The sequence below is a fragment of the Alligator sinensis genome, unplaced genomic scaffold (genome assembly GCF_000455745.1).
Source record: "Alligator sinensis unplaced genomic scaffold, ASM45574v1 scaffold635_1, whole genome shotgun sequence".
In the NCBI taxonomy this organism is placed as follows: domain Eukaryota; kingdom Metazoa; phylum Chordata; order Crocodylia; family Alligatoridae; genus Alligator; species Alligator sinensis.
Window position 1 is genome coordinate 1,211,959 of NW_005842482.1, and position 11,875 is coordinate 1,223,833.

General features: G+C 43.0%; 1 protein-coding gene across 1 annotated transcript; it reads right to left on the reverse strand.

Annotated features, from left to right (window-relative positions):
• Window positions 1-1,257: 1,257 nt before the first annotated feature.
• PTP4A1 (protein tyrosine phosphatase type IVA, member 1) lies at window positions 1,258-11,300 on the reverse strand. Its single transcript, XM_006031113.3, has 5 exons — window positions 10,722-11,300; window positions 6,268-6,360; window positions 4,265-4,395; window positions 3,528-3,602; window positions 1,258-2,628 (listed from the first exon to the last, which is right to left on the reverse strand). Exons 1-5 carry the CDS (start codon window positions 10,824-10,826, stop codon window positions 2,511-2,513), a joined length of 522 nt encoding a protein of 173 aa, XP_006031175.1. The 5' UTR covers window positions 10,827-11,300; the 3' UTR covers window positions 1,258-2,510.
• Between the last annotated feature and the right edge of the window lie 575 nt (window positions 11,301-11,875).

Below are 11,875 nucleotides of genomic sequence, written 5' to 3' on the forward strand. Positions count from 1 at the left end.
ACCAGGGGTTGCTAGCTCAGTCAGCCTGTGGTCTGCTGTAGTGTGCTCTGGTTGCAAAAAAAGCTAACGGCATCAGTTGCATATCAAGGGAAGTGATTCTTTTGCTCTACTCAGCATGTATAAGGCCTCACCAGGAGTGTTGAGTCCAGTTTCAGCTCCACCACTTCAAGGATGTGGATAGTTCGGACAAAGCCCAGTGCAAAGCTCTCATTAAGTCCCTTCTAGCCTTACTTTTCTAATCCTGTATTTTGAAATTCAATGGTTACTTGAAATAGAATGCTATTTTAAGCTCAACTTGAACTAAAGAAACTAAACCTTTTCTGAAACTGATCTTTCTGGTTTATCACTCAGTAAAGTTGGGGGGGGGGGGCAGGGAAGTTACACCATTGCAAAACATTCAGAAAGATCAGTACAGAATACTTTTAACACCATGCATTCCTATTTGAAATCTCTAGGTTTATCATGTGAATCATGTTTGTACACCTAAGCGCTAACATCACGACACCCTTGAAAGGATCTTAAGGCATTCCAGGGTGCTATGGTTTATGAGAAAGAGGCTGCGTCCACACATGGTGCAGATGTTTGATTCCCCAGGGACAACTAGCAACAGTGCACCTTGCACTGCTGCTAGTTGTCCCTGGAGAACGCCTGTAACATGAGCCCACTGGCACGTGGCAAGTTATCCCAGGGGCAGTAGGGGAAGCTAGGGCCAGCACTGGGCTGACCCCAGCAGCCTTATCTGGGGTCCTGGGGGGCCTCCTGGGGCTGCAGCAGCGGTGATTCTGCTGCATGGAGCCTGGCCAGCAGCTGCAGCATGGCTCCAGGTGGCTCGGGTCTGCTTTTGAGCAGCATGCACTGCTGCCCATGCATGCACCGCTCTGCCTTTTCTCCAGGTTTTTCTGACCCTTAGATATCTAGGGGTCAACCCCCCCCCCGGATGCTCCCTTGCAGTGTGGAGAACGACAATGTGCAGTATGTGGCGCTGCAGATGTGTCTGCAGGACCACATACCGCACGGTCGTGCTTGTCTGGATGCAGCCAGACAGGCCAGAACAGTCGAAAGCTTTGTCACAAAATTCTGTATACAGTATTTCTGTAATGTGTATGTTTATTTTGCTTACCATGTCACAAGAGAGGGGACATTTGGACCAAGAAAGAAAGGGGGTTCTTTAAGTTAGGCTCCTGCGTACACATATAAGATTGTAGATTGAGCACACCATTAAGTATTAAGCCACTGTAAGTGCTTCAGCAAACTCAGTAAGTGCATTTCAGTCTTTATTTAGATGTTTAAGCTCTCGCACTAGATTTTACAAGCTGGTGAACACTGGCAAAATTATTTCTCCCACAGAACTATAACCACACATTCCCAAGACAGTATAAATATATGGTTGAACTAACATTAATACACATCACCATTTTATCAATTACATAATAAAACAAAATTATCAAGTATCCAAATATTAAGTTACGCAGCTCAAAAGGCATACAAAATATTACAGAGATCTGCCCAGTTCATTGCAGAAACTCAAGGAAAAACCAAAAATAAATCACACTTTCAACAAAGCAATAGTTGGTAAACAACTTTCAATAGGTACAGTCAAAGAAATTACAAGATCTTCAGAAATTTTATGATTAAGAATTGTTTTAGCAACAATAACAAAGCATTTCTACATTTTAAAAAAATATTTACTAAAGTAAAGGGCATATTCTATACTTCCTGCACAAGACAAAGGCAACATTTTACTAGAAATATTAAATAGCCCCTCCCAACCTTTTCAGGCCCTCTGCTAAGTTGCACATCAAGTGCCAACATTAATTTAACTGTAAGGCTTTTTGTCTGGAGACATTAAAGACTTGTGTGCTTCTGTACAATGTAAAGGATTATTCTCTACATGAGAAACCAGAAGATTAATGATATTTGTAAAATGCAGAGGTTTAGATAACAGAAAGTTATACAGACACTGAAAATCACTGTAAGTCGTAGTAAAATCAAAGATTGTGCAAATCCTGATAGTCTAGTGCGATTGTGGGAGACAAACATACAGTGAGCAGGCAGATTACCATAGAGGCCCTATTCTCAATATTGAAATGATTGCAGGAAAAAGGATGAAGTAAGATCTGGACAGGTGGTAGTTCTTGAATCACAAGGACTACACTACAGTTTAAAGAAACAAATCTGTATGTTGTTCTGGGCATTTTGGCACCTAATCTATGTCATAGTGACAGATTTTAGTATTGGGAAATACACAAGAAAGACTCAGTTGCATGATTCAAGGACAGTTCAACTGATAAGTAATGAACAAGTAGACCTTTTGGGTACAACAAAAATGTTTAAATGTTCTCCAACAAATGGATATTAACCTAAACGTAAGTTGCATTTTTGCCAAGCATTTGGTCTATTAGTACTCCTAAGGAAGCCTCCTTAAGCTACCAGACATCTTTCTGCATGTAATCTGCCCAATTCTAGTCTCCATCCTCTATCTCCAAAGTAGCAGTACAGGCAGCCTGGCTTTACTGAATACAACAGTTGTTTCGGTGACCGTTAGAGTCTTTAAAACGCAGACGCATTTTGGGACGATATTTCTCCAAATACAAAAGTTGCTTGCTGTTAAAGGCTCCACGTCTCTTCCTAAGTGACAGGAACAGAAAATGTTTTAGGGTTTTTTGGCCTTTTCAGACTTACGACTCATGAATATAGGCTCTGCGTGGCTGCTTATACACAAGGGCCTTATTTATGATAGGAATCTCATTCATCTCACTCCCAGGACTGAGGCCAGATTTAGCTTAACTTTATATCAGTACGAAATTGTAGAGACAAGGTTTTCAATGTCACTACCATGAAACTTGACAGTGTAGCTTTGCAATATTAAATGTAACATTTTAGATAGTCAATTATGCAACAAAACGCTTAGAAGCCTAATCACCATATGTTTTATTGTCTATATCCATGGTCCTCAACTTTTACCCTGGCAGGCCAGATGGGCAGTGCCTGGTCTGACCATGAACCAGTTCCAAACCAGTGTCTGGGGCTGGCACAGCAGGCACTATTCAGCCCCGAGGGGGGTGGGGGGGGATTGGTAGCAGCAGGGGAAGCCCAGCCCTGTAGGGAAGGCAAAGGGAAAGGGCAAAGGGGGCATCGCTTATCAGGGGAGAGGGGCCTTAAAATCAGTCCCACAGGGGGAAGGGGGCATGACTCCACCCCATGGAGAAAAGGGGGCATGGCCCAGAGCAGGGGGGAAGGGGAGTACAGTCTGGTTAACGGATCACATGGGCCTTGGAAATTTTGCAAAGGGAGAGGGTGGCTGTATTAAATGGCCACTGCTCCTCTTCTGATAAAATTTCCTGACCCAGGGGAAGCCCTGTGGACCAGATGCAATGGCTCAGTCAGCCACATTTGGCCCGTGAGCTAGAGGCTGAGCACTCCATGTCTAGATTCTTGGATAATACCCAGATAAATACGGATTGTATGACCAAGGAACAACTCTGTCTTTTAATTTAAACAAATACAGACACCAATTCTATACTTACTGTCTTATAAACTGCACTGCATCTTCATATTTCATTCCACACTCAATCAATGCAAGAGCAACTAACACTGGAGCTCTGGTAGAAAAGGAGAAGTCTTTAGTACTGAACATGCAAGAAGTCAAATTTGTCCCAAGATAGCTACAATTGTAAATAACGTTCAACAGGGCAAAATCATTCAAGATAATCAGCAATGCTGAGGTTTTCAAGACATTAAGCTTCTGCAAAACCATCTTGAAATGTATAAACTTTTACATGGTTTTAACATTTGTTTCAATTATGTCACTGTAGGCCAACTCGTTTAAAAAAACTATTCTACACAGCTGTTAATTTCTAGGCCCATAATTCTGTGAAGAGAATTAATTCAAAGAAGTTGCTGCCCCCAGCAACACTTTTGGTTACAAGTGTTTCCTTACCACCATTTTAATTGTAGTATTGATAATTTTATTAGGACAAAACCCCAAATGTTTTACCTTAGCTAGTAGACTTAGAACTTGTTTACATGTGGAGTTACTCAGTCATATTTATTCACTTTCAATTCACACCCTACCTCAATTTGGTACAACTTGTGAATAAAACAAAGTCCTACATGCCCAACCTGTAAGTTCCAAGAGAAATATTAATACCAAACAACTTTAAAAGCCTAAGCAATCCTAGTTCTGAAGAGTTATTTGATGGACTTTAGAACTTCACTTCATCCCCAAGCCCAGCCACACAGTGCACAGCAATACAACAGCCACCTCCCAAGACCAGCCACACAGTGCACAGCAATACAACAGCCAGGTTCTTCACGGAATTTCACTTTCAGAAGGTTTAGCCAATCATCAACAATCTGGTTGGATGGTGGAGCACCATCATCAAAAGGCCAATCCTAGCATTCAAAATAAACAAATAACTTCAAATAAAGTTACACGGATTCCACAAGTGCTTGGTGTACCAAACACAATGAGAAAAATAAAGTGGTTTCTCCTCAGCTGCTGTTCTTCCCTCCATTTAACATTTTAGAAAGCCTAGAATTACTGCACTTAGACTTAAAGGAATTAATTTGAAAGATGTAATTTCCTTTGAGTAGTCTAGCTAGTTTTGAACAGAAGTCTCCCTATCAAACAATAGTACCTTTGTTTCTCCTTTTAATTCTATTAGTTCTGGGGATTCAATAATTGTTAACCTGGAGCTTCACAAACCTTCAGATGCAGGTTTTATTCTCCTGCAAAGTGCACCATATATCTTTTTATGGACAGTTACATTTCAGTGGCCAGAACACTAGGCTCAGGGCTTACCAGAATACAAACTTTTATTAAGGAGGTTAAATATCATACATACAATGACAGTAGGGCTAGGAGTAAAAGCAGCAGTTTTAGAAATTTATTTTAGAGATGTAGTGGCAGCTCATTTTTTTAAAATGACCATGAAACTAATGTTAATTAATGTTAACTAAACTCTGTCAGTCCTTGTAGTAATGCCTCATTTTAACCATGAACGTATGAAACTAGGTTTTCAGATGTACCCAGCAGAGGCTGTATAGGGGCTCATGGAACATACCTGTCACACTTATTTATCAACTTAAAATACATCCATCTCGCCTCCAGTGGCTGTATTGGCCAGGAGCTTCTTCTGGACTCCACACTAGGGGATTTCAACAGGCAAGACTGGGCAGTATAGGTGCACTGCCAAGAGCAGCTGTTCTCAATCTTTCTGTCATTGCTACATGGTTTCAAGCTGTGGCAAAAAGTGATGTTGTGGTTGTTTCTTGACAGTTTTTATGTAGAGAACGGTCTCTTCTACAGTTAATATCTGGCTCAGAGCCTTTTCACATCTACTAATGTGGGCAGAACCCCATGGCACTTACTTATTCCATCCAAGCTGAAGTCATGCAATACTGGAAGAACGAGTATAGCACAGGGTTCTGGGAAATCTGTAGCACTTCAACAGATATAACACTGCTCAGATCTACTTAATACTTTTACTTGGTGCTAGGAGGCATTTCCCATCAGTGAACCACTCAGGAAGTGAATCAGCATGAGAAATGCTGGAGAATTCATGTAAGCACGGTCCTTGAGAGTTTCATGAGCTGGCTTCATACAAGTGGTGTGGTGTGGTGTGGTGTGGCTCCCCAAATCCTACCTCTCACTTACACAGAAGAATCACTTCTATTCCAATAAGAGGGAACTTCTACTGCCATAAGATGTGTCTCAAAATCATTAGGCCAAGTTTAGCCCCTAGATAAAGTAACATTTCCATTAATAAGCTTTCCCTATCAAAGTGGAAACGCAGGGTTTCAGAGCAAAGAGGTTAGATAAGCCTTGAATTTCCAATATGAAAACAAGTTTTCAGAGGTAAAGCTGCTCAACATAAAGGTTACCTGTTCACAGTACAAGTAAAACTGTAATGATAAGAACTGTAAGCACCTGCACAGGTAAAACAACTTTAGTGGTGGGAAAAATTAGAAGAATTTTCTTACTGAAGACTGCAGATGGCTATAAAATCTTTGTTACAAGGATGCTCAGGATACAAGTACTGTATGCAAGAATACTGGGTTTCAAGATAATAAACTAAGAACTGGAAAGTGATATTTCAATTGCTTAGGTTCCATTTTTTCTCCAAAATAACGTTCATTTAGAAACATCTAGGACAAATGCATTAGAAATTCAGACAAATTGAGACCTTACCAAAGACATTATGAGCTACTAAATGCTATATAACACTATAAAGAACTTCCAAGCAAATTTTTCAGATCACTCACCAAAACTTGAATGCCTTCTTTTTCCACTGGAGCTGTGTCATAAGTGGCTTCACATACTCTCACCACTGTGCTAACTCCATACTTCTTAAGTTCCTGAGGAGGAAAAAGACATTTTTTTCTACGTTCCCCTGACTTTTACCATTTGGCTTTCCCAGCAGGACACACCTAAGTACTTCCTACACTTTAGTTTACTAATAGGTTTCAAAGTTTCAGTAAGGTTCCCTCCAACCCAGACAACAGTCTTCCAACTAGTAAGCAATGTTTTTATGAATGCAGCTGCTATGCTGATTTCAAGCATACACCAAAATAACATCAAAAGCCTTCAATGTTTCACCTCTAAAAAAGTTTCTTCAAATTAGTGCTCTCTTCCTGGCACTGCTGAAGTCCAAGTACACTGCTGGTGCTGCAAATTCTTTCAATGACCAGATTTAAGTTACAGACCAAGAAGTACCCCTAAAAATGACCTATTCGCAGGAATCTGCACTTCTCTCAGTCAGCCTTCAAAGAACAAATTTTAGACAAACAGTAAAAATCAATGTATTGTCATTTTAGCAGCTAATAAGCTTATCCTGTAGTACAGTGGTCTCCAACTTCTTTGGGTAGATCACTTTTTGAATTAAAAAGCAACCCAAAATCTACCCTACACCACCCCACCCCTCAAGGTCAGTCTGCAGGCAGAGATGGAGGGGGCAGATTGAAGCAGAGGGAAAAAAAGTTATTTGGGGACTCACCCCACCCAACAGGTAAGTCCGTGGGTGAAAAGGACTGGGGGTGGTGGGGGCAGACTGAGGGCCCAGCAGTGAGGGAGGGAGCGGGGAACAGGCAGGAGTAGGGGCTGGGTGGAGTGGGTCTGGCTGGGCCCAGTGGTAGGGCAAGTGGAGGCCTGGAAGGCACATTGTCCCTCTGGCCTCCGCTTGACCCCCACTTCCCCAGCCCCTGCTCCTACTTGTGCCCTGCTCTCTCCCTCACTGCCTCAATCTGCCCTCCGCCTCAGCGGTGAGTGAGGGAATGAGCAGGGACAGGCCCTGCATAGGCAGGGCAGGTGCAGGATGGAGCCACGAACAGCTTGTATGGAGGCCGCAGGGGGCACATGACCCCAGATTTGCAAGTGGGCCCAGGCCAAGCCAGGCTTTTCCCGGCATGATTCATTGGTTGCGCGGCCCTTGGGCCAGGTGGCAGTGGTGCTGGCAGCTGCAGCACTGGGAGCAGGCGGTGGGGGGCTACAGCAAATTTTCAGGTGCCTGCAGCCCTGCTCCCAGCGCTGCCGCTGCCCGGCTCAAGAGCTGTGCAACTGAAGAGCTGTACCAGGAAGAGCCTGGCACTGCCCTGGGTCCAGCCCGCTTTGCCCCGTGTGTAGATCTGGGGGCATACGCCCCCCATGCCTTGCCAGGCTGCATGCCTCCCCTCCCTGAGCCCCCTGGACAAGCCGCTTGTGGCTCTGTCCTGCGTGTGCCCCAGCTGTGCAGGACCTTCCCCCTGCCTCATTCTCTCTTTCACTGCTGCGAATGCACCCCTCCCTACTCTTGCTGCAGCCACTGGAATCCTGCAGCCGGGCTGCCTTGCAGCCCTACTGCTACCCTGCACTGGGGGGATGGGAGCTAAGCCCTGTTAGCCACCCCTTTCCTCTGCCTATACGCACCATGTCCCCTGCCACAGGGTGAATGAGGCCCTGGCTGGTCCAGGGGAGGATCAAAGCCTGGGTAGCTTGTCCAAACACATGGGGAGGGCTCCCGCTGATGCATGCACCCCAGCGGAGGTCCGGGAAGCACAAAGATTTTGGGGCTCAATCCCCAAGAGGTAAACTATCAGCATTTGGCATAATGTTGATAGGGACCTTTAAGCATGACTCTAAAAAGAGCACAACAAACTGTATTTTAGCAAAAGAAAATGGTCATCTACTTTTTTTGTACCTTTCAAAGAGCCTCCTGCCAAAATAGTTTACTTGATCATCAAGTTAGCAGGATTTTTCACTGAATACTTCCAAATTACTAAAAGGATCTTAACATTGTTGTGTTTATTTATTCCGTGTGGCACGTTAGGAGCTATGCTAAATCACATTTTTTCCCCTGGAAGTGTAATGGAAATAGAGATGTAATGCATCACTGCCATTATGATTCTGTAAGTATTTTTACTTTTAAAAATACCCTAAGCATTTTGGAACAGACAAGCTGCATACATTACTAGCCTGTGCAATTATATAACATGGTATAATTGCCCAGTTTACTGCTGGTCACGTCTTATATTTGTGTTCTGCAAATAAGGCAAGCTTAACATTTAGGCTCTTATCAGGACAGGGATCTTGAGCACCACTCACTACAAAAATGAAACTCAAGAAAAATCCTAACTAGCCCCCCATAATAGTCAGTGTCTGGAACGGAAGACGAAGGGATGTCTTAGCTTTAATTGAGGGGTGTCAAAGATAAGGCATACAGGTCACATTTGGACCACGCTGTCCCTGCATCTTTTGAGTTAACCCACATCATGTGACATTCCCCAGCTCATTCCAGTGCATAAAGCCCGGGACTCAGGATCTGTTCCATGGCCTATTCTGTCCCTATGCACAGCATAGTACTGGACCAGCCAAGAGCGAGTGCCACATGCATTGGATCTGGCATGTGGGGTGCAGGTCTGTGAGCCCAATCCAGAGATTCATCCAACCCTTTAATTGGTAAAGGGTGTCTTTATTTTTATTCAGAACTGGTTCTTATGATTTTGTGAGGCAAGAGCATAAGAGCTTTATCTACTTATTATGGCACAGGCTAGGCAGGATGGCACTCTCTTTCTCTCTCTATTAGAATACATGAATAGGAACTCTTGGGATCTGGGATTTATATTCTTCAGCCAAAAGCTTCCTGTGCAAAGGATCAAAACAAGACTGTCTGCATCAGGGGTTAGCAACCTACTGCCTGTGGCAACTCAGGGAATTGGCAGCATTCTGCAGCTAGGGAAGCAGAGATGTCCCCAGGGTTCTACTGGCTGCCTCATTCTGTCCTAAGCATCCACTAATTACCAGAGTTGTAGAGATTTGCAGCCTGTGGCAGGAGCTGGGTTGCAAGTAGTGGCCTGTGACAGCAAGACGATGCTGACCCTTGGCCAATACCAAGCCCGAGTAACACCAGTTCAGCTGAGGCAGCACAAAATACATCGCAAGCTAGATTTACTCTGCTTCAGCACACTATGTGCTACCATGACTAGACTGCTACCAGCACTCAAGCTGGCTAGTTTAAACAATCACTCTACCACACTGCAGTAAGCTTGCCTTATTTGCGTATCTAATACCTACTACACAAGTCTGACTCAATCCATAGTAATTATTATTAGTCTTTTGAAGCAAGGCACGAGTGACACACACTGTATGGTGTGTAGCAAAAGTTCCTAACCCCTGGCCGCAGCCTGGTACCGGGCCACAAAGGTTTGGCTGCTGGACCGCAAGTCCAGAAGTGACCGGCATACTGCAGATGGGCAGCCAACCTTTTGTTTATTTATACTGAGAATAAAAAAGGGCTGGCTGCTGCTCCGCAGTATGCCGGTCACTTCAGTTTGCTAGTCCACAGTCACTTGCCCTCCATGGTCTAAAAAGGTTGGGAACCACTGCTGTGTAGTGATTCTTTTGGATGTTTTCTTGTTTCCTCTACAAGAGCACAAAGGAAAGCTTCTATGGGAAACCCAAATGTCAAAAGTAGATCTCAGGCCATGTTTACAAGGCTATTCAAAAATGCAACTGAAACAGATTTAGATGCCTCAAAGTTAATTTTGGTTTAAAATGGCTCCAATACCAAATGTGAACTTGTGCCAAGCCAGATTTCAGCCAGCATGAACATAGTTGGAGTCCCAGATACGTCTGTGTATGTCACATGAATTCTAAAACTACTGTAGCTCCACTGCTACAGCTGATGGCCAAACTAGCTTTATTTAGACTTCTGCATACCTAACAAATACTTGCCGTCACATCTAATTAGTACCAGATAGTCTTAATATATTTCCCTTTTCTCTCCCCATCTTTATGGATTAATGGTAGTAAAAATCAGCTGCTGAAGACATGACAGAACTAAAGAATTGAGTGATCATTAATTAACAAAACCTAATAAATGCAAGTTAACTGTGATCCTGTCAATGTTCTGTCGTTTTAATTAGATTACATATTCTCTTTCTGCCCTGTACCTGTTGATCAGTAATAGTACCGTTATGATCATGCTTATGGTTCATTAAAAAAGAAATATACTGATGCAATTTGATAGAGGAATGATTTTCATGAGTACAGTAATTCTGTAAAACATGTCTCACTGCTTGCAAGAATCACTATGACCCAAATCCTGAGTCAACAGGAAGAGCACTTAAGAACTGAATCCCATTAGTAAATATATTATTAAAACACATACTGTTCTAGGTTTTAAAAGCACTGTATTAAATAAAATTAAAAAAAAAAAAAAAAAAGCATTCCGTCCAGACCTTACCTCTATAAATTTGTTTAAGGTTGCATTGGTTGGATTGTGTGTGATAAGGAATCTCATGTTCTTGTAGGTGATTTCCACAGGAGCTGGGCGGTTCATTCGGGCCATATTAATTTAGTTAAAAAACATGCAACAAGATTATGAAAGGATTAAAAAATTCTAATACAGAAATGATGTAGAGAAACTGAAGTCTACTTCACTATACTCCACTTGAAATTCTCAGTGCTTGGAAGTATGAAGTTGGGAGCAATGGGAAATTAAATGAACCTCCTAACAAGAAGCAGCAATTCTTCAATCCAGTAATACTGAGGCAAAAGAAAGGCAGTGCACTGAGGTTTACCCCATCCAGGTCTGAACTCCTTTGTAAAATGCACTGCCAATTTCAATTCAACACTTCTTATCCTGGTTAATCACTCTTAGGGGGGCTTCTTGGTGGAGTAGTAATGAATTTCTACAGTTCACTTGTCTGCATAGAGGTCGTGCTGTGCCTGGCAGTAGTCTCCACTGCCCTTCAGAAACTCCATAAATGTGTGACCAAGAACACCACAGAACTGCTGTAAAGAAGGGAGAGAAAAAAAAAGTTACTTCAGCTACTGTTCCCAAGTATATGTACAACTTAGCTCAAAATATTAACACTTACTAAAAAGTAAAACGTAAATGCATACAGCGTAGATTTCATAGACGTTAGGGCTGGAAGGGACCTCAAAGATCATCAAGTCCAGCAGGAAGTCAGTTGGGGTCAGATGATCCCAGCAAGGTAAGCATCCAAGCATTTCTTGAATGAGTCCAGAGTAGGTGCTTGCACCACTTCTGGAGGGAGTCTATTCCAGGTCTTGGGGGCTCAGATAGTAAAGACATTTTTTTCTTATGTCCAGTCTAAAACAGTCTTGGAGGAGTTTGTGACTGTTGGTCCTTGTTTTTCCTTGGGGCGCTCAGGTGAACAGACATTCTCCCAGGTCCTGATGCACACCCCTTATGTACTTATACACCCCTTATGTATGTTTACAAATCTAATATAATTTCAGGCAGTGGTCACCAACCAGTCAGCCCCTGACAGTCAAAGCCCCTTCAGACTGAGGTCAACTGTCAGAGGCTCTGCAATCGGGAATGGCTGGGATGCAGGAGCGGTAGGATGCACGTGGCTGGGCTGAGCTGTG